The sequence below is a fragment of the Embiotoca jacksoni genome, unplaced genomic scaffold, assembly GCF_022577435.1.
Source record: "Embiotoca jacksoni isolate LCO1_2020_lvr unplaced genomic scaffold, fEmbJac1.0.p SCAF_60, whole genome shotgun sequence".
Lineage (NCBI taxonomy): Eukaryota > Metazoa > Chordata > Actinopteri > Embiotocidae > Embiotoca > Embiotoca jacksoni.
The window spans coordinates 205494-232480 of record NW_027185415.1 but is presented as its reverse complement, the minus strand read 5'-3'; the positions used below and the strand labels follow the sequence as shown (position 1 = coordinate 232480).

At 40.0% G+C, this 26987-nt stretch overlaps 1 protein-coding gene across 1 annotated transcript in view; it reads right to left on the bottom strand.

The window, feature by feature from the left end:
• The window catches only part of shtn1 (shootin 1), a 40082-nt gene extending 13103 nt beyond the window's left edge, over positions 1 to 26979 (bottom strand). Inside the window, exons 1-9 of the mRNA XM_069174645.1 lie at positions 26973 to 26979; positions 26467 to 26527; positions 19092 to 19186; positions 13397 to 13565; positions 5175 to 5272; positions 4021 to 4102; positions 3764 to 3858; positions 3493 to 3639; positions 112 to 265 (exon numbers count right to left, since the gene is read on the bottom strand). Of these exons, the coding sequence (XP_069030746.1) occupies positions 112 to 265; positions 3493 to 3639; positions 3764 to 3858; positions 4021 to 4102; positions 5175 to 5272; positions 13397 to 13565; positions 19092 to 19186; positions 26467 to 26527; positions 26973 to 26978 (907 nt within the window). The 5' untranslated portion in view covers position 26979. The remainder of the gene's footprint in view (positions 1 to 111; positions 266 to 3492; positions 3640 to 3763; positions 3859 to 4020; positions 4103 to 5174; positions 5273 to 13396; positions 13566 to 19091; positions 19187 to 26466; positions 26528 to 26972) is intronic.
• Between the last annotated feature and the right edge of the window lie 8 nt (positions 26980 to 26987).

The following is a 26987-nucleotide window of genomic DNA, read 5'->3' as shown; positions in this document are numbered from 1 at the left end:
CAGTTGGGATTGCAGCCGACTGTACACACACTGCGTTCCCTCTACGGTGTTGGCCTCCACTGCACCGCCCCACAGTGCATCCCATCATTACAGTTCAAAATGTGTCCTCACCTGTAAACCGCAGATCCTTAACCTCCCCCTCAGCCTTGGAGCATTTGTTGCTGCACTCCTGCCTCTCCTCTTCCAAGAGTTCCAGTTTCCGCCTCAACGCCGTGAGCTCTCTCTGAGCCTCGCAGCTCCTGAGCTCGTCCTCCATCTGCTTCATCTGAGGACGGGCCGAGCACCACACACTTTCATTCGCACAGAATATTTTTAGGTGCTTGTTTTTGAAACCAAGGATGTATAAATCAGCCCAAACTACATAAACTAATAAAATATACTTGTAAAGTCCAGAAGTTCACGAACACATTAGGCTTTAACTGACCTTTCAGGATCATGTACTAGACAGGTCAACAGTGTACAGTATGTATATATATATATATACATTAATAAGAATTTCTTTATTTTTACTATCTTCGACTATGTACAACAATACTGAAGACGTCCAAAAATAAAATTCAATAACATATAAAATTCAATGTACTAAAAATAAACTTTGCAAATTCAATAAACTCTTATTTAAATGAACATAGAACAATGACAACATCTGATAAATAAGTTTTGTTGTTTTAGGAAAAATATGTGCTCATTTTGAATTTGATGGCAGCAACATTTCTCAAAAAAGTTGGGAGACAATCAACAAAAGACTGGAAGTTGTGTAAAGATGAAAAAAAAAAAAACCTGGTACAACATCTCACCACTAATAATGTTACCATGGCAACAGATCAGTAACATGATCGGGTATAAAAGATGATTTCAGAGAGGCAGAGTCTCTCAGCGGTGAAGATGGGGAGAGGTTCACCACTCTGAAAGACTGTGTTGGAAAATAGTTCAACAATCTAAGAATAATGTTCCTCAACGAAAAACTACAAAGAATTAGTGGATTTCATCGTCTACGGTTCATAATATCATTGAAAGAGGAGAGGGACCATCCAGCTTGTTATCAGCTCAGTTCTAAAGCCAGCATCTGTGATGGTACAGGATGCATTAGTGCACATGGCATGGGTAGCTTGAACATCTGGAAGGAAGCATTAATGCTGAATGATATATTCAGGTTTTGGAGCAACATATGCTGCCATCCAGACAACGTCTCTTTCAGGGAAGGTCTTGTTTATTTCAGCAGAACAACGTCCAACCACATTCTGCACGTATTCCAACAGCATGGTTCTCTAGTAGAAGAGTCCGTTGATAAACGTCTGCCAGTAAAAACACTGGCGCACGATGAAACAATAAAAATGACCGAGGAGACTGTGAACTGTTGAGAAGCTGAAATCATATATCAGGCAAGAATGGGACAGCATTTCACTTACAAAACTCCAGTGGTAAACATGACCCTGTCCCAACTTTTTTGAGATGTATAGCTACCATCAAATTCAAAATAAGCAGATATTTTACATTAAACAATCGAATGTATCAGTTTCAACATGTGATATGTTGTCTTTGGTCTATTTTCAATTAAATATGGGTATACATGCAAATAATCACACTCTGCTTTTATTTATATTTTACACAGCTTCCCTTTTTTTGGAAACAGGGTTGTACACACACACACACACACACACACACACACACACACACACACACACACACACACACACACACATACACACACACACACACACACACCCACACACACACACACACACACACAAAGCTGATGTGCAGCCTAATGTTGGCTGTGTAGGCTGCAGCTCCTGCGGTGATAATTTCTAATAAATAACTTTGGGCAGCCGCCAGCTGACATCCAGTCATCTATTCCACAACCCCAGTTCCTTAACCAGTGTTTAATGCTTCCTCAAATGAAGGGTATGGCTCACATCCACCCAGCACCGCGAGAGATCAGCGATCCCTCTCAGCTTTAATTGTTTTCCATCAGTGCTGGAGGAGGTGGGAGGGAGCTGGAGGGTATTCTGCTGCTTTTCATTATTGATATGGCAGGTCGTGGCCCTTCGGTCTGACTGTCATGGCCCGGGATAATTTACTATGAATTTCCTCCTATGAAATTCACCAGCTAAGTAAATTTAGTTTGGTTGCATATGAAAAGCATCACTGGTGCAAATCATAGGGACACATACATAATACTTTCATTCTATTTGAAGTTTTTTTTGTGTTTCTAAGGAGTTTAGTGTTAATGAATTTGTTTGGTTGACTGTCCACATAATCTGTTCTTGAATTGATCTTAAGATCTTAAGTCTTTATCCCCAATATCCTCCTGCAATCACAGAGAGACTTATTATTTCTCTTGCGAGTACGGCCACTCAAGTTATTTGTATATATTTTTCAACTTAAGCGAATTCACGGACATTCGCGTCTTTGCATTGACTTACATACAAACGTAATCGCTGCGTGGGAATAATTTGCTTTACGTTTGGTCTGAATACAGCTTCAGTTCTATCTTTTATTACGTGTAATTTTGCTTCTTTTTTGCATGATCAAACCAATAATTCTTCACAAATTAGTTGTAACAAACGTGTTGCGAACCAGGATGAACCAGAAATCAAAGAAGTTATTCAAAGTCTAAAATGTTTTCAGACAAAGATTGTTTTGAGCAGTTTGCCCTAATTGGTATGTTTGACATCAGGACCAACTTGGGGTTCAGTGTCTTGCCCAAGGACATTTCAGCATGTAGACAGGAGGAACCAGGACAATTACCATAGGGACGTTTTTTGATGCAGTTCAGATAACAAGTATGGAACTAGAGTTTTCCATGTTGGTAGCAAAAAATTATTTTCTTTTAAATTGCATTTACTGTTGGCATGACAACGAAGGTTGAAATTATTTTTGGAGGTTTTAACATTAACATGGTTCAAGTGATCATTTCAACCCAAACCGTGATCTTTTTGTGCCTGAACATAACCAGGGCCGCTAATTTAGAAAACATTCCTGTGGGTCGTATGTGAGGGGAGGAACAAATGACCTTCATGATCATATGAGTTGGAGGACTTGTTCAATTAAGTTCAGACTTTCAAACAGGGAAATTCAGCACAGTTTTCTTGCATGAGAATATTATAATTCTATTCGAGGCCTTTTTTGGATAAAATGCACAAATTTTGTTCACAATAAAAACATCACTTGATCCCTGCTGATTGATAATGTTTATAACAATGTCAAAGACGGTTTTATAAATCCCATTATGCTGTGTTCAAGCTCAACACTCATTTAGCTGGAACCGATGAATGAGTGAGTGTCCCAAGTTCATAAAAAAACAGTTTCTTCTGTCTGCTGTTTTGTAAAATTTGGGTTTAAAGTTTTTCCTAAATTTGAACTCTGCATTAAATACGTAGTTTTAGAATCAAATGTGGAGTCTCAAGGTGAGACCTGCCTCCTAAATGCTTGAAGAACTTGCAACAGATGCCACATCCATTTTGAACTTTTGAAGCTGTGGACACAGACCTGCTTACGGTGCTCCAGCTTCTCTGTCTCCAGATCTTCTGTTAGTCTGGCGACCTGGCTGAGAGCATCCTGGAGGGCTTCACTCGACGAGCAGCTCGGCATCACAATCTGACTCTGTCTTTTCAACTTCTTTTGCTCGACGACCATCTGAAACACAGAAAATGGAAAATGGATATCCGAATGTAATGAGGAGAGTCAGGGCACGTTGCAATTAATGAAAAAGCATCAAGAAAATCATCATATTGGAAGAAGTTAAAAAAAAACATTTCACCTCTCTAGCGAAGTTCTCCGCCTCTGTCCTCAGGTCTCGCTCCAGGTTCAAAGTGTCCTGTAAAGTCTTGTATTCCTCCACAGCAAACTGAGACACTGGACAGAGAAGTGCAGGATGTAGTGGACACGACACCAACTATCCAATAACTGTGATACTGTCCTCACACACTGCTTTCTCTTTTGACACACTATATTAATGATAATAATTTTCTAGAAATGAAGACCACAGTAACCAGACATTATGCATCGCCCTCTGACCTCTGTTGTATTTCCCCAGAAGCTTCTTTTGCTGCACTGTCTCAGCGATTAAAACGGTGTTATCATGTTTCTCTTTCAGCAGCTGCAAATGTGAGGAGGGACAGAGTAAGACTCAACAATACAAAAAATACAGATTGTTTTATGATTTCTATTTTTAAGTGATTATTGTAACTGTAGAGGCGGCACCAAATGTGTACTATAGCTACTAATCTTTTCTTACACCAGATTTATACAAAAACAACAGTGATTTATTATTTACGGGTACACAGACATTAGTAGTAACTTGGGACACGATAAAAAATGAACCTTCCGGGCAGCCACTGTTCTTAATTTAGGATTTAATTTTAGTTTATAAGTGAATTAGCTCCATGCCATTAACCAGAAATTAGTTTGATAGTAATATAACGGTCACTGCATTAACACTCAGACATGAATGTGGTAACGATGTCCATTCTGATGGACCACCACCATCAAACAAATGTTTCTTTAAGCTGCTTTTTATACACACCAAAATAAATCTAAAAGACAATAACGGTATGCTGTTTAAATGGCAAACACTGATGCAAAGTGAAGGGTTACAATAGACATGTAGGGTGGAGGTAGGGGAAGCAGGGAAGAATATAACTGCTCACAAATAAAATGGAGTAAAAAATATAGGTTTTTAAAATGATCTAAAATGTTTGCAAAGGTTTTATAACAAAACTCATCCAGTATATTTAATGGACATCAAACTTACACTGGAGTTTTTATAACTGTTGCTCGTATAAAAAAAAAAAAAAGAAGATCTTTATTGAGCAACACTTTCAGTGCATGACCTGGTCAATCGTGACACTCGTGATTAGATGACTTTCAGCTGAAACTCTGTGTGTCTGAGACAAACACTGACAACACAAAAACATGACTGCATGTGAGAGAAATGTTACGCTGTCAGAACAGACCTGCACCAGAGCAAAGTGCAGCTGCACAACGATAGTGTGGATACCTTTCTGTCATTAACTATTATCACCGTTAATTCACAAGGATGGAGAACTAAATGCAGGTCAGGTCATAGAAATGTTACATTTACCAACATTAGTTGAAATATGAGTTTTCAGTACATCTTCTCTGACTCCAGTGTTGCAGGGCAACATAAAAAATAAAATGCTCAGACTTACTTCCTCCCTGGTTTCCCTCAGTTGTTCTCTCACCACCTCAAGATCAGTGACCGCTTGATTTTTCTCCTTTAGTGTCAATTCCAACTGATTTTGTAGCTCTGAAACAACAAAAAACAAGGCACAGTAAAAAAGTATTCAATTCGATGTCATTTATATAGCACCAAATCAAAACATAGGTCATCTCAGGGCACTTAACATATTAAGGTCAGGACCTTACAGCATTATAGAGAGGAACCCAACAATTTCAACATGAACAAGAACTGGTGGTAAGAGAGAAGGAAAAACTGCCTTTTACACAAAAAGAAAACCTCCAACAAAGCCAGAGTCAGAGGTGAGGTGAGAGCAGAGAGACAAGAACAGCATAGAGGAATAACAAATCACAGGCAGGTGGATGGAGCCAGTAACCGCTGGCTGGTTAGTCTAGTGACTAGCATCTATGTAATATTCAGGAAATGTTTACCATTAATTGTTAAACAGTGGATGTCTTTGTTTGGACATGAGTACAACAGTAGGTTCAAAACATGTTTGGAAAGGACTTGTCCTTTAGACACCATATAAAGCAAATCTCCAGAACTGCCTTCTTTCATCTACGTAATATTAATAAAATCAGGAAAATCCTTCCTCAGCGTGACGCAGAAAAACTCATTCATGCATTTGTTACTTCTAGACTAGATTATTGTAATTCCTTGTTGTTAGGATGTCCAAATTACTCATTAAAAACCTGCAGCTGATCCAAAATGCTGCAGCAAGAGTACTGACGGGATTTAACAAGAGAGATCATATTTCTCCAGTTTTAGCTTCTCTTCACTGGCTTCCTGTGAAATCAAGAACAGAATTTAAAATTCTCTTGATGACTTACAAAGCTCTACATGACCAGGCTCCATCATATCTTAGAGATCTTATAGAACCATATAATCCTAGCAGAACACTTCTCTCTCATTATGCTGGTCTACTTGTGGTTCCTAGAGTTTCCAGAAGTAGAATGGGAGGCGGAGCTTCAGTGTTCAGGCTCCTCCCCTGTGGAACCAGCTCCCAGTTTGTGTTGGAGGGGCAGAAACCCTCTCTAGCTTTAAGATTAGACTCAAAACGTTCCTTCTTGATGAAGCCTATAGTTAGGGCAGGTAGACCTGAACCAACCCTTAGTTATGCTGTTATAGGCCGAGGCTGCTGGAGGACCTCGTTACATGCTGAGCTTCTTTTCTTTCCTCCTACTCTTTAACTGACTCATACCTCACCATCTTCTTCTCTCCCATAGTTTCTTCTTATTATCTGTTGTCTCCATTCAGTTCCTTCACTCGTGTAGTTTCTGTTCTTTCTTTTCCAGATGTCCCGTCATGGAGCTGCATGTCTCTGCTCTGTGATTGTCGTCTCCACCAACAGTTCTTCTCTTCTATCTCTATGCTGTCCTTTTCTCTCTCTGCTCTCCTCTCACCCCAACCGGTCGAGGCAGATGTTCCGCCCACCTCTGATCCTGGTTCTGTTAACAGATGCTCCGCCCACCTCTGATCCTGGTTCTGTTAACAGATGCTCCGCCCACCTCTGATCCTGGTTCTGTTAACAGATGCTCCTCCCACCTCTGAGTCTGGTTCTGTTAACAGATGCTCCGCCCACCTCTGATCCTGGTTCTGTTAACAGATGCTCCGCCCACCTCTGATCCTGGTTCTGTTAACAGATGCTCCTCCCACCTCTGAGTCTGGTTCTGTTAACAGATGCTCCGCCCACCTCTGATCCTGGTTCTGTTAACAGATGCTCCGCCCACCTCTGATCCTGGTTCTGTTAACAGAAGCTCCGCCCACCTCTGATCCTGGTTCTGTTAACAGATGCTCCTCCCACCTCTGATCCTGGTTCTGTCAGAGGTTTCTTCCTGTTAAAGGGAGTTTTTCTTCCCTCTGTTGGAGGTTTTTCTCCCTTAAAGAGGAGTTTTTTCCCTTCTCGCTTATGTGGGAATTGTTGAATTGTCACACCTCCTAATGCTGCCAAAATTTTTTATTTTGTTGCCTCTATTGCTGGATCTTAGTCACATGATATTTATGTGCGTGTAAGTTTCACACTTTCAAAATGTGTAACTTTTACAGCTAGACAGCCCAAAGCGTTGCTGTTTCACATTTTACCGCGATATTGTGTTAATGCACCCGGGCTCTCAGCGTCGGTGTCCATGACAGCATCCAACCAAACCTGCTTAAATTCACTGCAGCAGAATGATTCAGTTTCTCTCGGTGTCGAAGGGAAGTTTAAGCGAGGTTTTGTTTTATTTTTGAGCAGCACGTAGACATCAACTTCTGTCTACCCAGACAGCTCAGTTAGTTCTTCCTGGAGCAGAACTACGTCACTGTACGCAACAAATGATGGTGCTGGTGCCAGAAGAACAGCACATTTTTCAGCTGTTTCACAGAAAACTGAGAATTTTTTGATGAATTTACTGCTTCAGTCATCCACATTGATTTGTATCTTATCAACGCTGATTGGAAATTCACATTAAAAATGGCATTTTTCTTTCTTTTCACATCAATCAGCAGCACAGCAAAAAAACCAAAAAAACATTTAGGAGCAGCAGAGTAGATCTGACATGAGTCATCTGTTGTTGTACCGATTAAATCAGTTTTGTAGAAATGGACATTATAATAAATTTACCACGTGAGCTGTTGTCGTATGCTACATTTACTTTATTGGCCACCAGCCTGTATTTGTTGGTGCAGCCATTCACAGTCTATTGAGTAGTTTCACTGTTTTATTGATCACTGTTTTAACCTGTGAATATTTAATAAATGTGTTTACACAGTGAGAAATTGAAAACCCAGAAATGTATTGCATGAGACATTCATCAATTTCTAGGAGATATGTGTTTGCAAAACTAAAGTTATGGGCATGAATCAACTGTGAAATAAAAGAACAAACAGCAGCATCAGCACGCCGTGTTGTAAAAAGAAGGGATGTCAGTCCGACTGAGAAATGCTTCGGTGCTGAAATGATTGAAATTACAAAGAGATTAAGTCTGTTAATACAAAGCAACTCACAGCAGGACCTGGCTGAGACATTTAGGAGGGTACTTAAGCAGAAAAAGGTCACTGACACCTCAAATTGTTTTGGAGGGAGATTTAATGCCCTTTGTTAAGTCAGGATTCTGATGAATACAATTGTGAAAATTAAAAAAAAAAAAATGTGGGAACATCAGTTTGTCTATGACAGGACTTCACCTCTGATGTTCTTAGTTTACAATCTACAACAAATACTCTTTGATCATATTCAGCTGAAATCTACATATGGAAAACATGAGTGAAAGTATCCAAGCGTGTGCTTTGACTAGCTGTCCATTAACATGCAATTATATATTTCCAATATAATAAACCCACAATCTTTGAATAAGTCAACTTATTTCTACATTGAGTCATCTTTTATATCATTTGCATATGACATGATTATGTGTCCCTTTTTAAAGCTAACAGCCTTTTGATGGAGGAGCAACATGGAGGATGAATCCATTATCACTGGAGGTATAATTACTGGCTGACTAAAGGAGCTGACCGTGACATTTCCCAGATGCAACTGGATGGAAGGAAAATGATTCACCAGTACTGAACTCGAGGCGATTTAAAGCTCACTGAACATGTGGTGATACTAGTTACTTACTTTGTGCATAATGCACTGCTCAGCAGTTTAAATGACTCTTTCCCTTTTTTTGTAGATATTTTTTAACATCGTACTTTGGTAAATTTTGTAAGCATAATCTTTCATTCAATGAATTACCGAATGAGGAATGACAGTTGTAGAAGATCTTAACGGACATTGTTCGTCACATATCAACCTTCCCCTCAAACAGACTCAATAGAAATGGTTTATATTCATAACTCAATTTGATAGATGGCTAAAAGTATACTTTATTATCCTATTTATTTATTCAGTCCTGTTGCAAATACAACTCTGTTTCCAAAAAAGTTGCTGGAATCAAATTCAAATTAAGCATATATTTTATATTAAAAAAAAATGTCTCCATTTCAACATTTGATGTTGTCTTTGGTCTATTTTACATTAAATATGGGTTGTTGTGATTTTCAAATTATTCCATTCTGTTTTTATTTACATTTTACACAGCATCCTGACTTTTTTGGCAACAGGGTTGTACATATCTTGAGTTGGTATGTCATATATTGTCTCCTTTTCTCTATTTGTCTATTGTTGTGGCTCCCTGGAGAGGAACAACCAGGAGGAACCTGGAGAGGAACAATCAGGAGGAACCTGGAGAGGAACAACCAGGAGGAACCTGGAGAGGAACAACTAGGGGGAACCTGGAGAGGAACAACCAGGAGGAACCTGGAGAGGAACAATCAGGAGGAACCTGGAGAGGAACAACCAGGAGGAACCTGGAGAGGAACAATCAGGAGGAACCTGGAGAGGAACAACCAGGAGGAACCTGGAGAGGAACAACTAGGGGGAACCTGGAGAGGAACAACCAGGGGGAACCTGGAGAGGAACAACCAGGAGGAACCTGGAGAGGAACAATCAGGGGGAACCTGGAGAGGAACAATCAGGGGGAACCTGGAGAGGAACAATTAGCTAAACTGTTTCTTCAACAGGTTTAGTTCACCACCCTCATCTGTCTCCTCCACACCTTACACCTCCCAAACACCTCCACTGCCTGCCCCCCTCCCCCCTCTGTCCCCCCTGGTGAGCTGCATGGACACAGAGCTCTCAACTTCAAAGGGCTCTTCCACCATCGACGCCATGACTCCCTCACCCCCCTCTCTGTGACTACTGGCCAGGTTAGGAGACAGCTGGAGAGGCTCCACCAGCGCAAGGCTGCAGGACCTGACGGCATCAGCCCCGGGGTCCTGAAGACCTGACGGCATCAGCCCCGGGGTCCTGAGGACCTGTGCCGTCCAGCTGGCTGAGGTCCTACAACACCTCTTCAACCTGAGCCTGAAGCAGGAGGAAGTCCCGGTGCTGTGGAAGACGTCCTGCCTGGTTCCTGTCCCCAAGAAGACGACTCCATCTGGCCTCAACGACTACCGACCGGTTGCCCTCACATCTCATGTGATGAAGGTTCTGGAGAGGCTGGTCTTGGCCCACCTCAGGCCGCTGGTGAAATCTTCTCTGGACCCTCTACAATTTGCGTACCAGCCTCATGTGGGAGTGGACGATGACATCATCTACCTGCTGCAACGAGCTCAGTCTCACCTGGATGGAACCGGTGAATCTGTGAGAATCACTTTCTTTGATTTCTCCAGTGCATTCAACACCATCCAACCACTGCTGCTGAGTGAGAAGCTGCAGGTGGTGGGGGCAGAGGGGGGTGGACATGTCCACCGTCTCCTGGATCACTGACTACCTGACAGGCAGACCACAGTTTGTCCGTCTGGGCAGTGTGCTGTCTGATACGGTGGTCAGTGGTACTGGAGCTCCTCAGGGAACTGTTCTGTCTCCTTCCTGTTCACCTTCTACACCACTGACTTCCAGTACAACTCAGAGTCAAGACATCTGCAGAAGTTCTCTGATGACTCTGCAGTGGTAGGATGTATAAGGGATGGACGGGAGGAGGAGTCAGTGGACGGTGTATAAGGGATGGACAGGAGGAGGAGTCAGTGGTCGGTGTATAAGGGATGGACGGGAGGAGGAGTACAGGGCAGTAGTGGAGGACTTTGTGGAGTGGGCTGGTAGAAATCACCTCCTCCTGAACGTGGCCAAGACCAGAGAGATGGTGGTCGACTTCAGGAGGAAGACGACGGCTCCACAACCGCTGAGAGTTCTGGGAGAGGAGGTGGACATGGTGGAGGAGTACAAGTACCTGGTGTCTCCATGACAACAGACTGAACTGGAAGACCAACATCAACGCTGTCTACAAGAAGGGGATGAGTCGACTCTTTTTCTTGAGGAAACTTCGATCCTTCAATGTGTGCAGCAAGATGTTGGAGATGTTCTACCATCTGTTGTGGCCAGTGAACTGTACTTCACTGTGGTCTGCTGGGGGAGCAGCATTGGAGCCGGAGACACCAACAGACTTAACAAACTGGTTAAGAAGGCCGGCTCCATCATCGGCTACAAACTGGACAGTCTGGAAAAGGTGGTGGAGAGGAGGACGCTGAACAAACTATTATCCATATTGGATAATCCTGTCCACCCTCTCCACCACCTGCTGCAGGGACAGAGGAGGACGTTCTCCAAAAGACTCATCCAGCTGCTGTCACAAGGACAGATACAGGAGATCATTCCTGATAGAGGAGATCATTCCTGATACAGGAGATCATTCCAGATACAGGAGATGGTTCCAGATACAGGAGATCATTCCAGATACAGGAGATGGTTCCAGATACAGGAGATCATTCCAGATACAGGAGATGGTTCCAGATACAGGAGATCATTCCAGATACAGGAGATGGTTCCAGATACAGGAGATCATTCCAGATACAGGAGATGGTTCCAGATACAGGAGATCATTCCAGATACAGGAGATGGTTCCAGATACAGGAGATCATTCCAGATACAGGAGATCATTCCTGATAGAGGAGATCATTCCTGATACAGGAGATCATTCCAGATACAGGAGATGGTTCCAGATACATGAGATCATTCCAGATACAGGAGATCATTCCTGATAGAGGAGATCATTCCTGATACAGGAGATCATTCCAGATACAGGAGATCATTCCTGATACAGGAGATCATTCCAGATACAGGAGATCATTCCTGATACAGGAGATCATTCCTGATAGAGGAGATCATTCCAGATACAGGAGATCATTCCAGATACAGGAGATCATTCCTGATACAGGAGATCATTCCAGATACAGGAGATCATTCCTGATACAGGAGATCATTCCAGATACAGGAGATCATTCCTGATACAGGAGATCATTCCAGATACAGGAGATCATTCCTGATACAGGAGATCATTCCAGATACAGGAGATCATTCCAGATACAGGAGATCATTCCTGACCACTGCAATAAGACTGTACAATAACTCACATCTGGCAAAATCCATCACACAACAATAACACCATTGTCTGTTTTCTTGTTTGTTTAAATATATATATATATATATATACAAGTTTATATATATATATAAACTTTGCACTATTGTTTAGTTAGTTTTCATTTAATTTAATTATTCTATTTTATTTTATTCTATTTTTTGTATATACTGTGCATTTTTATATTTAATATTTTTTACTGTTATTTTATTTCTTTCCTGTATCTATAAATGCTGCTGTAGCGAAATAATTTCCCTTTGGGGATTAATAAAGTAACTTCCTATCTATCTATCTATCTATCTATCTATCTATCTATCTATCTATCTATCTATCTGTCTATCTGTCTATCTGTCTATCTGTCTATCTATCTATCTATCTATCTATCTATCTATCTATCTATCTATCTATCTATCTGTCTATCTGTCTATCTGTCTATCTATCTATTATCTATCTATCTATCTATCTATCTATCTATCTATCTATCTGTCTATCTGTCTATCTGTCTATCTATCTATCTATCTATCTATCTATCTATCTATCTATCTATCTATCTATCTATCTATCTATCTATCTATCTATCTATCTATCTATCTATCTAAAACCTTATTATCTTTTATAAAAAAAATTATAAAAAGAACAAAAAACCTTCAATAAGCATCTGTAACACAAACTCTGGGGACAAACTTCTATAAATTTAGGGGACTTTTGAGATACAGAGTAAAAAAGTTAACCCTGAAATGTTGTCAACATTTTAAAAAAATTACATTTTGGTACTTAGAGTAATTGTCATATATGTCTACTTTGAGCAAGTGTTTTAGTTGCTTAAAGTTAGCCATGCTGTTACCCTCATGTACTCATACAGACATTTTACTGCAGACTGAATGTGTTAATGTGCCTCTTCTGCATTTTTGAAGAATCCCAAATGAAGATGAAGTTCCTGAAACTCTAGATTACACATGTGAAAGTGTAATTTATAAAACAAATTTAATTCAAAGCTGCAACTTCATTCATTCCCAACAGGTAATTAAAGAGTAAATATGACGGTTTAATTTCCACTGGCTGAGAACTCCTCACCAGTAAATTCCCCCCATCATGTAAAGTCAATTATTTTGTCGCTGCTGGCTCTTTAATAAATGAATAAAAGCTGTTTCCATGTGAGCAGTGAATATAGTATATATATATATATAGATATATAAAATATATATAAGTAAGTACATGGTAAGTTGTGACCTACGTTATAATTGGAGGAGTTTTGTACCTGAGATGGTGGTGTGGCACTGCTGCGACAGGCAGACTTTACTTGCTGCATGCAGGTCTTCACTCTCCTCCTCTTCATCATCAAGGTTGATCTCAGTGATGGTCTCCGGGCTGAGGTGGGTCAGCATCATCATGCTCTTCCTCTTCAGAGAGCAGTTCTGATGGTTCAACTACAGTCAGGAGTCACAGAGAGAAACATAGTGAAGAACATTATGAAGAGAAGAGCAGTTTTCTGGGATTATTGTGTTTACAGATGTGATGTTTGTTATGCTAAAATTAAGAGAATCTGCAAAAATTGCAACTACTAGGTAACTACTACCTAAGGAAGAAAGTCCCATGATGTAATCACTTCCAGTAAAAATAAGCATAATGCAAATCACAGGAATAGCTGGAAATATTTTAGTTTTCTTTTTTTTTTATTTAAAAAGTTAGAGAGTCATGGCCTCAAAGTAGCAAAAATGTAGAAAAAAGTCACAAAAGTCTGCAATTTCTGTGAAAAAAAAAAAAAAAAAATACTGTTTGAATAAAACTAATTCAACACATGTGATGTGCATGAAGGGTGTAACTTCATAGCCACATTTCCTCTGGACCTCATCTCTCTGTTTCACTGTTTCAATTTTCTGGAGGGACTGAACAACTGCAAGGACAAAAAAAACCTCGGTCTCTATGGACCAGGAAATACAATAAGTCTCCTTTTCCTTATCAACAGGCCAGTCAGATCTAAAACAAAAACAAAACAGCAAACACTAACATTTCATTACTGCCTAATCAAAACGGTAATCGAGAGAAAATAACTTCCTTAAAGCAGCAACTTAGTGACACCGATGTTCTTAAACTTGTTCTCAACATTCTTATTAAAATGCTATTAAATGTTGTCTCTCTAACTGAAATATGTATTTGTAGATGATTTGAACCATCAGATATTTGTCTTCCCGTAACCTGGTAGCAGCAGGAAGAAGTCGTCACTCTGAATGAATCCACATTAACTTGGTCGCATTCCTCTGATCACAGGCCGAGGAGGAAAAGTGGCAGCAATCTTCCACTCAAAGTTATCAATCACTTAGTCATAACTCATTTAAAACCCTTATTCTTAACGTATCACTTCCAAACTGGAAAACACAGAAAACCCTTCTGTTATTGTTTCTTTGTGGAATTATTGTGCATTAAATTCATTATTTGACTTAATTTGTTTGTTCTGAAATGTCAATAAACACATTTACTGTTAATTTCACCCCTCATCTTGTTTTGATATATGGCTGAATATTTAGTCGTATTTCCAAAAACCCTATTTTGTCTGACATTTTCTCAAAGGTTAGAATTTCCAATAATGGAACAAAAGAAAATCCATTACGGTAGATGTCCATCTCGTAAAATAAACGATTTAAAGAAGCGATTCCAATATTATTTACTTCAATACCAGATACCAACACGGTGGAGGGCAGCTACCTCAGCAGGTTGATTATGCTGTTGATAGTGCTGCAGCCTCACTGTGTACGACACTCACGTATCTTTAATGCTGACGTGAATAACAGTTCTTTTGTGTTTAGGTTTATTCTAAACCAGCAGTTTCAAACTGATTGAACGTTGCTTGCTCTGGCCTCACGTATATGTTTGTTTATGGTCGTCAACTTCATGTTTCTCAAAATGAAGCTGCAAATGACCAGAGTTGGTCAGCAATCAGGTATCATTACTGTAGATGACAATAACAATCTTACTGTATTTACATTCATCCTTAGCCAGCAGTTTCAAATTTGTGAATTTGGGTTTCAGCTGAAAAAACCTTCTCTACTTTTCAGATTAGACTTGAAACTATCCTTTATGAACCTTATTTTAGTGTCAGGTGACCATGGACCATGTCTTAGTTACGCTGCTGTAGGCCTAGAGGTTACCGATGGACCTCCCATGATGCTTTTCCTCTGCTCTCTTCACTCCATGCTTTTTATGCCTCTCTCGCAAGTCATGAACTTTGTGTTTTCTCTTTCCCTGAGTTTGTTATCTTCCTCTCTGCCCTCTAAGGTTGTAAGGATCTTACTATGATGAATGCCTTGAGATGACTGATGTTGTGACTTGTTGCTATATTACTAATAATATTAATAACACTTAATTGTACAGACTTTTGCCTCACAGCAGGAAGGTTCTTCCTGTTCTGCAGATGCTGCAGCTTCGTCCAACAGTCCAAAGACATGCAGGACAGATTAGTAGGGGATTGTAAATTGGCTCTTTTTGAAAGGAATACAACTTGACGGATAATTTGCTCAACAGTAGCTATTGTCATTCAACAACACAGCCGTGACAACAGGACTTCACAGGATGAATACTCCCACCGTACCACAGTATGAGATTACATGGTGCAGCAGCAGAATGCACGACTCATGGTATATTCAGCACATGTTCTGTAAAAAGATGACAGGAATCCAACAAAATCTGTCAAAACCTGCATCTTACACAACCTTCATTTTCCAAATCTGCATAGTTAGCGGTGTGCTTCGTATTAAGCTTGTGAAAAACAGCCAACGAAAAAAGGTAACAGAGCGACAGACAGGGTTGATGAGATGTTGTTCTGATTTCCTCTTTTCTTTGGCCCTGCAATCAGTTATAATGACAGGACATATGCAAAAGCAATGATAAGGTGTGAAAAAAGACGTCATTTGAAGCAGACGAAGAGAAAGCCAGTGAATTTCTCCTTTTACACCCAATCACAGTTTTTTGACGTGACATGTATTTGCATTTCTGTGTATCATGTTTTTCCGTGTGATTATTACTTGTAGCACGTATTCTTATGTGGTGTTTTTCTTTAGAAAATTCTTTGCAAATACTGTTTTAGATAAAGGATATGTACTAAACTACCACAATGGCTGTTTCATTTCTAAAAAGTTCAATCATCAGGACGGCCATATGTATCAATTAAGGAGAGCATCACTGGGTAAATCGTGAATGAAGGAGATGGATGCCAATTATTTGTGCTTCTGGATGCCATCTGGAGGAAGAAAAGTGCCTGAAGAGGAGCAGAAAGAAAAGGAAATAGAAAGGCGAGCCATAAAGGAAACATTTATTAATGGCATCCTGGTGGGAGCAGATTACAGCAATTCCAACTTTTGATGACACCCTTCAGACTGCATCTTTTTCTTAAAAAAAAAAAAATGCAATCAACAATACATAACATGGAATCAAATTCTTTTGATAATAATCTACAATTGACCAGAGATGTACGAATGAAATTACATACTCAGATGGATCAAGGCTGACATAACATCACTGTGGAGGGTCACAGCCCTTCATCTTACCTTGATCACACATCAACACAAAAACATTACACACCACACACACATTTGCATCTGACTGGTTTTAAATTGCTAACCCACTCCAGTTGTTTTTTTTGTTCAAAATGTTGAAAAGTTAAGGAATTGCTCTGAACTTCCTCCAGAGTGGCCTTGGGAATATTTGGTGTGCAAAATTTCCATCATTGGGTACAAAGAAATTAATACGGAGTTTAATTTGTTTGTCGTCCTCTGGAAACGCCTCCCTGGATTTGATTTAAATGTAAATGAGTAATAAACTGCTGGTAACGTCTCCAGCATGCAGGATGTTACAGTGAGATGCTGCTGACGGTGAACACCAAAGAAGAAGAAGGTCTCCTGCTCCAACCAGATTCTATTCACACGACTCCGATATGGCTAATCGAGCACCATCCGCCCCACACAGCGATGCTCATACAGCCTGCAGGCAGGCAACGGGAGTGTCCAGCTCTAAACACTGGTGTGTATCAAAGAAGAGGACGAGGAAAGAGGCAGTGACCAGAGACCAGAGACATCAAATAAAGCTGTGAAAGAGAGGAGTCACTCAGACGGCCATGAAGCAAGCTTTTAGCCGAGGACAAATGAATTCGCGCCAGCTGTCAGCCGAGACACGGGCCAGTTCATCACTGCCTCTTTACACGTCTCATTATGGGACATAGCCTGATGCATTACGTCTTCTCTGAAAACAATTCTTGCACACGGTCAGCAGGAAAAGAAGGAATCTCCGTCCGTCGGAAGAGGCGATGACAATTCATCACATCTGATTCGCTTGATAAGTATTCACTTTGGAGAAACCCTGAAATTTCTGAACTGATACATTTTCAACCATCGAGTGCAATGACAAAGTACTACAACACAATATATATCTGGTCGGTTCCGGAAATCTCCAAATAATTTTGGGAAAATGGTCAAAAAAGCACATTGTTCAGCCAGACAGATTTACATCTGTGCTGCATCTTTACTGGGAGTTACGAGCTGTCGACGAGAGAATTCACTCAATGTTTGAAAAATAGTCCAAAACGTCTGACTGGTGGTTTTAATTTAATGTTGTACTTTACACTTTACTTAAAGTTAGCCATGCTGTTACCCTCATGTACTCATACAGACATTTTACTGCAGACTGAATGTGTTAATGTGCCTCTTCTGCATTTTTGAAGAATCCCAAATGAAGATGAAGTTCCTGAAACTCTAGATTACACATGTGAAAGTGTAATTTATAAAGCAAATTTAATTCAAAGCTGCAACTTCATTCATTCCCAACAGGTAATTAAAGAGTAAATATGACGGTTTAATTTCCACTGGCACATCAAATTTATGCACATCATCTTGACAGTTTTAGGTTAGGCATCTGATAAATGCAACCTTTATATATAAAAAAAAAAGAAGACAAAGATCTTCCTTAGATTACAATAAGGTGCTCGGGCCCTGATGAGGGATCATTTAACGAGTTTGATTTAGTTCACAGCATGTAAGAATGAGAAAGTACATGCTTTCTTTCTGCCTCATTGCCACCGTCCTCATCATCACCTGTTGCTCAAATGGATCTGTTATCTCTGCTCACGTTTTAGTGTCAGCCAGCTCAAACTTTTTATTTGTCTTGGTGAACTTTCTCTGCTGGATGCTGCTTTTCCCATTTAAAGGTTAAAAAAAATAAATCGTTTTAATCATCCCTGAATGTAAAATGAATCACATCAATGAGTAACAGATAATGTTAAAGTGAGCATCTCCTATATTTTTTAACTATATAACCTTAATATCTCGTGTTCAGGCCAGTAAAAAACAAATCTAACTCGTCACCTCCGGACGATGAAAGAATGAAACAACGAACAAAGAGAAAAAGGAACAACTGAAGGCCGAGCAACTGTTAGAAAAAAGGCCTAAAAGTCGACCTTCGTTATAATTCTCCCTCGTTCTCCCACTGCCCAGAATCTGGTCCGTCCAGGTGGACTCTGAGGGCTTTTGTCCAGAAATTGAATGAGAAATGATTACAGTGATAAGCTCAGCACCAGTGGGCTGCAAAATCACTACGTGCCAGGCTCCCCCACTCTCAGCCACAACTCACATTTTAGCAAGGACTCTAAAAAAGTGGGAATCAGAGGAATCCAATGCAATTTTAGACACTAAGCAGCAGTGTTGAAGGACTACAGAGTGCTTTTGATTGCAACATAAAAAACTGTGTCGAGGTGACGGTTACAGGAATATGGTGCACACGGTCATCTTCTATGGCTCGTTTAAGGATCTAGTATTTATTCCAGTCTTTCTTTTAATTTAACAATGCGGTTTTCTTAGTCGTAAGCATGTTTTATTGGATTTAAATCACAACTTGAATCTCAGCTTATTTCGAAACAGATGTTACAACAGACCATTGTGTTTGAACAGTGAGAGCAGAATAAACGGTACCTTGGAGGCCAGAGCTTCAGCGCTTTCTCTACACATCCTCTCGACCTCCAGGTTCTCCTGAATGGCGTTCACCTCTTCAATGACCATATGAGACACTAACAGAAACAGAGAGGAAAAGACAAAGAACATGTTACACCATTTGATAACAGGGTGTGCAGCACTGAGTGTCATAAGCTCACACATATTTTGTGTAAATAAGTAGTTCTTAATTGGTCTCGCTTCAGGAACCACGTTTTCTTGATTATTCATTTATTATGAATTGTTAATTATTAATACTGCAGTAAAACACAACGCCTACCTGCAACAGGTGTGCAACTATGGCTGAAAACCCAGTGAAAAAAAACCTCACCTTTTGTTACAGGCATATATGCTTTTCAAACAAGTTTAAACTGGCTCATCAAGTTTCAAGAATCTAAATTAAAATACGAAATTAAAAAGAGGACTTATCCCGAGTTAAATAAAAAGGTAGATTTATTTAATCCTAACCTCGCCCAGTGCTTAAATGAGACCAAACTACTGATTTGGGCATTACACGACAACTCTACTGCATGAGTGCTGCCACATGGGAACTTTCAAAATAAAAGTACAGCAGTAAAAATTCTGTAGACTTCAACTTTTTCCCTTTAGGTTTTTAACTTTTTGCGCACACATTCGAAGCCTAGTCAGAATGGCCCAGTGACCCACTAATGGGTCGCAACCCACCAGTTGAGAAACACTGGTGTAGTTTATATTCACTGTAGTGTTACCTTTGGATGTCACTCCAAAACGGTCATCCTAAATCTCACATCCACTCATCAAAGAAATTCAGGATCACATTCTCGCAACATGACTTCTGTTAGAGTCCAAAAACTGAACAGGACGTGCAACGAAACAAATACACTGGCTGGTATGATCCTGTATTCATATAGTAGTACAAACACATTGAATAGGAAATATAAAGACGGTTTGGAGGAGCGCTGGTGACCACTTCCTCACTCCCTCATCTTTACTTCCTGCCAGCTGTCACTCCACTCCGACCTTAGCATGCTTAAATTCCTCTGGTAGAATAGTTCCTGGGGAACCCCCAACCACTTCCTAATATATGAACCAATCAGTCTACTTGAGAAACCCAACACTCATATTCTGTCATTGGAAACAGAACAAACCGTAAACACCACAGCTAAAGCTTCAATGGAGTCTTCACTTCTCTTTTCTTTCTGAACCTTCAGTAACGTCTCTTCTAAGCTGCTCAACGTCGCTCAACTCACCGGGAATTCAAATTGTTTTAAACTCATCCTTTAAAGTAGGACATGAAATGAGTAAAGTTATATGGAGAATATTTCACTCCACATTGAAGTTCTATATTAAAGATTGACTGAAGTCCTCCTTCTGGTCTGATTAGGACAGACAGCATCCATCCTGCTTTGGATGGTGCGGCGCTCACATCTAGAAACATGACAGAGTTTATTAGAAACTCTAAAACATGACAGAGTTTATTAGAAACTCTAAAACATGACAGAGTTGCAGTCGTACAGGCTTCTTTGCAGTTTCTTTAGAGCTGTCATCACTCAGTACAGATAAAGTGATGATAATGTGTGACTTAAACATTCATGTTGATGTGGACAATGACATTAAATGCATTTAATTCCATTTTATTCTCCAATGTTTTTCTCAACGTTAATAAACGCACTCACTGTTATAGTCACATCCTTGCTCTTGTTCTGACATATGGCATTGATGCTGATTATTTAATAGTATTTCTTAAAAATGTTTATCTGACCATTTTTAAATAACATTTGAATTTACAATAATGAATTTCACAGCATTTGTGGGGAAAAAAAAATCCATTGTAGTAGATGTCTATCTGATGATGCTGTAACTAAATATAAGGAATTAATTTCATTATTATCTACTTCAATGCCATGAGTTAATACAATAGAAGGCAGCTACCTCGACTTTACTCCCACACTAGCGGATCCTCCTGTTGATAGTGCTGCAGCCTCTCTGTGTACGATACAGTTGTCCCTCTGAATAAGAAAGTAATGAGTCAAAGGAGGTTAATCCTTCAGTACAATTCACAAATGAACTCTTTAAAGCAGACATCGCAAAAAATGAAAAGTACGTGTCCTCCCACTAATCTAATAAACCGTCATGTTTATTCTTCAGATGAACAAGAATGGTGTTAAAAGATATTCAGTGTGGATTCAGAGTGAATTACAGTACTGAAACTGAAAGTTAGTAATGATCCCTTAATGGCGATAATGGACTCATCTCTATACTTGTCCCGCTGGATCTCAGGGCTGCATTTGACTCCACTGATCACAACATTTTCTTACGGAAACTGGAACATGTTGTTGGGATTAAAGGAACTACACTGATTGATTTAAATCAGGGGTCCCCAACCACCGGGCCGTGGACCAGTACCGGGCCGTGGATGATTTGGTACTGGGCCATACAGAAAGAATGAAAAACTTTTATTTATTTGTTTTTATCTTGTTTACATTAACCTGCATGGTATTTTATTTTGAAAAATGACCACTTCCGTCCACGCCTCTTTCTCGCAGTTGTCTCAGTCTCAGTTTTTTTCATGCACCGATAAGCCCACAAGTTAACCCTCGCAAAAATGAGCAAAAAACAAACGTCTCTGGAGAGGTTCCTTGAAAAGGGGGAAAGACCGAATGATGAGACAACAGAGAACTCCAACACCACCAACAAAAAGAAAGCTGCATTTAAAAGAAAACACCAAGAGTCCTACTTAAATTACGGGTTCATCGCAACAGTTGATTCACATTCTCCAAGCCCGCTCTGTATAAGATGTGGTGATCAGCTATCTAATTGTGTTTTGTTTTTGTTGCATGCCTCACCCCCCCCCCCCCCTAATTATTCTCCTAACTTACAAAGTGCTTTATGGCCAAGCTCCATCTTTCATCAGAGATCCATAAGAACCACATCATCTAAAAAAAGACTACTTTGCTGTCAGAGGTCTACTTGTGAATCCTTAAGTTTCCAAAAAAACTGAATGGGAGAAAGGACCCGTTCAGGTCCCACCAACCAAGCTACCCAGCTCCCCTCTTTATTGTCTCTTGTATATCTATGCTGTTCTTTTCTCTCTCTGCTCTCCACTGATGGCCTCCCAGTGTGAGTCTGGTTCTGTCAGAGGTTCTCCTCCTGTTAAAGGGGAGTTTTTCCTTCCAGCTGCCGCTCATGGACGAACTGTTAGATTACTGGGATCTCCTCTGTAAACTAAAGTATTGTCAGAAAAATGATAAAATATTTTTTTTGTACTAGTTTATAAGTAGCATTATACTGTTGATAGTTGGATGGGGTAAAACTAATTTCACTTCTTTGTAATCTGTTGGGCAAGTTCATCTTTAAAAATGCACCATTTTAAATGCTTATCATATTTTATATGTAATTAAAAATGCATCAACTAGAACTACATCTGCAAAGTAGATGTAGTGGTGGAAAAAAAAAAAATCGCAAAACATTTATGCCGAATAAAACTGAAATACTCAAGTAATGTACAAATACCTCAAGACTGTACAGCACTTGAACAAATATATTTTTCCTGACTGTCTCATACTGTCTTAGTTATAAGGACAAATGTTCATACATACTATTCAAGAAAAAACAAGGTAGAAGTGAATATAGAAAGAAAGCAATGCATGTTCATCTTACAATTAATATTCTTCAGTAAAGAAGCCCCCCCCCCTCCCACACACACACACACACACACACACACACACACACACACACACACACACACACTCAGCCTTCATTCATGTGACAATGTTAGTGAAATATGAAAAGAAGCATGTAAAATCCAACTGAATGCCTGCATTCACGTCAATATGAACTTAAAAAGTCAACGCATGACCATTCAGCCAAAATGCCATCGAGGAAACAAAGAACATGATTAGGATTTCTAAATGAGCGGGCGCATACCTGTAACTTTTCATTTTATTACGCAGATTATTGAGATAAGAGTGCCTTAACACTTGACACTGAAGTATATTTCTGTTTGCTATTGTGTCTGCCATCTGAGTAGCCTCAATGGTGAATGACCTACATGTACCATTAGGATTTGAATTTAAAAGGAGGTGAACTAAATGTTTTTCCCGATGTATCTTTTATTCAGATAATTTCCCTACCTTTTTATTTATCAGCCAGGGCCAATGTGCGTCGAGTATAGACTGAATACATGCAGAGCACACGCACAACAATGGACAAAAGTTGAGTATATACTGAGTATGTATGGAGTGGATGAGGACTTTTTTCACACGTATGATGCACTTAACCCTGGTTGAAAAGAAATAGTCGTTTTTTGGTCTACGACAGTCACGGGCACAATGAACGGGCTGCACTAGAAAAGAAGGGAATATAGTTTGCAGTACAGAGAATTTTTATCTGGGAAAACACTTAAAAGTGATAAATAATGAATGATTCATGGAAGGGTAGGGGTAATACCTCGAGGCTAAGCTAAGGTAAAGATATCTGTCTCTCTTTGGATTTTAAGGGGGAAGAAGAAGCTGGAAACATATTTTGACAAAACAGCCTCAGTTGAGGTCCAACTTACTTGTTTGCTCTGGATTTTTTTGAGTGTATCAGACAATCGTCACTAAAAGATGGCATTTTAAAAGTAACTCTCATGAAATGTTTGAACATCTCCAGTTTAATGACGACTAAGAAAATGTGAACTATAGTGAAAAGCTCCAAAACCACTGAGTGAGTTGACTTTAGGTTGAAATTTCTTTGCCATCTGTTTCAAGGTCAAAAAATGAACTTCAAGCTTCAAAGTATATATCAATTAATTTTCCTAAAGAGTTGTTATGGCTGATGTGCTGCGTCTATAAGAGAAACCCAGAATTAAACGTATATCAGAGCCGTTAGCAGATAGCTTCCTGTTTCCATGGAGCAGACTCATTAGCAGGTGTAGGTTTTATCCACCACCTCCTGATACAAGCATCTGGTTCTTTAGCTGCTAAATCCTCCACCATGTTCACCGGTTAGCCTCCACCTGTCTGTCTGCTGCAGCAGAAAGTCTACAATAGCTTTATTAAAGCTGAAAACATTCATCTGCTGCTGGTTGATGAGAGTAAAGCTGTGAAAATGCAAAGGTTAAAAAGCTTCTGGAGTTGGCTGAATAGTTGGTGATAATTCTCCGTGAACTTATTTCACATTACGCGCAGTAATTTGATCCATTGTTGATATGAAAAATATTGATTAGCTGTGCTTTAACAAAACCTATAAAATCAGGTAAAACTCCAAATCACGGACAGTGTTGTTTAAAGCTGCAATCACAGCCGAGGAGAAAAGACCAGCCCTGAAGAATGTCCTGCCACTTAACTAATTAAACATTGTGTTGAGCGAGAGAGAAATTAAGCATTAGTGCCACTGCTGTGGGCAGTTCCTTACCCCCAGTGACACCTAATTAGGAAACTGATGAACACCAGTGCCGGGCAATATTCACGTTCCTCTGGCGCCCTCCACATCAGTCATTCAGCAGCACTTAGCTGCCAGTTTCCGTCCTCAGCCTCCTCTCTCTTCCTGTCTGCCCATCTCAATAATGCCGCGGCCACACTCGGCAACCTACGGAAGGACGCCTTGAACTAAATGACATGTTAATTATAATTACTGGTAGCCATGGTAAATAAACAGTGCTGGAAGTGTTGAAAGTGTATGAGCGCCGGTCTACAGGGGGCTCCGACACATCACAACTGGCAGTCTTAATTGTAAGTTTGGGCCTCCCCATCATCATCGCTCCATCTTTCTCTCCCCTCTTTTTTTGTGCTTGTCTTTTTTCATCCTCCTCTCAGAAAAGACAGTGATTACCCCTGTGCCGACGTGCTGCATAATGGTATCAGCGCCGCCAACGGAGCAGTGAATTAAATTGTATCTGCAGCCGCTGTGAAGCCTTGATGAGGGGGGCAGATGCCTTTGTGGTGTTATCATTATAACACAATGGTCATGTTGTCATCAACCTTGCCATTGCCAATTGAAAAGGCATGATTGTGTGTTGGGGGCTTCTTCTCCCGTCCTCCCACTACCCCCTCCCCCCCGCCACCCCCGCACCACCACCACCATCACCACCACCACCACCAACCCCGCTGCCCCACCCCCAGCCGTTTCGTTGTGAATAGGAGCAATTTTCTAAGAGCTATGAAATCACGTAATAGGCCCTAATATGCAGCTGCTTGGCACAGTGAGGCAGCCTCTATTAACGTGTAAGTCAAACACAATATGTGTTTTGGCTGGAGATTCACTGAATACACGAGCACAGGCCAGATTTATTCCCATGAAAATCCACACAACTGTCACCATCACAAAGACTAACTATTTGGTCCATCTTTGACATGCGGTGCCCCATTTCACATTCTGTCTTCACTTAAGTGGTCGTAGCAGAGCATTCAACCTGTGAGGAAAATCATTTTGGAAAATTGAATGGTGGGCCAAAACATTTGAAACGCATTTACAGCACGGAGAAACAGATTCAAGATAAAAGCAGGATCAACAGCACGGCTGGTCCAACGCCGATATCTGAGTCTGTACTCACTTCTATAGAGCCTGCATCACTTCACAGCAACATATATTTATCACAACACTCATCTGTCATCACGCATATGTTGTCATAAATGAGATTACATAGTACGGGTAGACAGATGTGTTGAACCTGATACACCTTCTTAACAACTGTCTGCTCCTAAACATTCTGGTGCTGCTGCAAAATACTAACATTAAATTCTGATTCACTTTATATTGAAATTCATGATGTATGCTAAAAAACAGCATATGCTAATTATTCTACTATAATTATATTTAAGGATAGTCCGTAAAAATAAAAAAAAAATCTAGACCAGCTGCCTCACTTTGCTGAATTTATATTTAATTTGCTGTTTGTGTGTTCTTGACATTCGATCCGACTTTTTTGAAAAAAATAACACGTAGTATCATATGATACTTAATAAAGCGTGTGTGCGTGTTGGATTCTGAATAAGGTTTCATACATGTTTCCTCAATAAATAAATGTTGATAGAATCAAGTCAACCTTCAGCAGGTTCCTAAAAGTTGAAGCAACATAAATCTAAAACTCAGTAAAACAGGCAGATTGAAACAGGAGGAGGCTGAAACATAAACCAACACATAATCTATACGTTTCTAATCTATCTTTCCACCTTTTAAACTAACTGGAACTGGTAATCAATCAGTCATCATCATGTTGGTCCCAAATTAAGTCCAAATAGACAAAAGTAATCCAACAAATGAAGATAATTCAACTCTCAATAAACGTTTTCTGATGATCTAGAAAACATAAAATGAGTTGCAGCATATTTTCTATCAGACAGTCTTGTTACAATTCAAATATTCTGTTCCTTCGACCTCGGAGGAATAACCGTACCTTCCTGGAAGTGTTTGAGCTTCTTCACGGCCTCGTCCCTCTCCTCCTCCAGCCTCCTGCACTGAGAGCGACACACAGACCAGCTTCAACACACAACCACCGCTGTCTTCATCAAACATTCACCAGCCGCCTGCACAACAACAACTCCTTTGAAAAGAAGATTTATTTAATACAAAGAAAATATGCTGAAAGGTGTTGAATTATGAATTACATACTGTACCAACACAAGTTGATCGTGATCAGGGTTAAATAAAACAGACTATTGGACCTGCTGGAGGTCCTCGTCAGGTTAGCGTACAGATATCTTTGGAGTTTGACCATTATGTTGATAATATTATTTCTCTAGTGACTGTTTAAAGTTGTCAGCAAGCTGCTTCTACTGTAACAACTATTTCTGCTTTTTATTTCTGCTCCTGCTACTGTAACTGCTCACTGGTCCTCGATGAGGCGGTCAGAACCGCATCACCTCTACATCCTGTCAGCATTCAACGGATGTTCACACTTACCTCCATGGCGGCTGT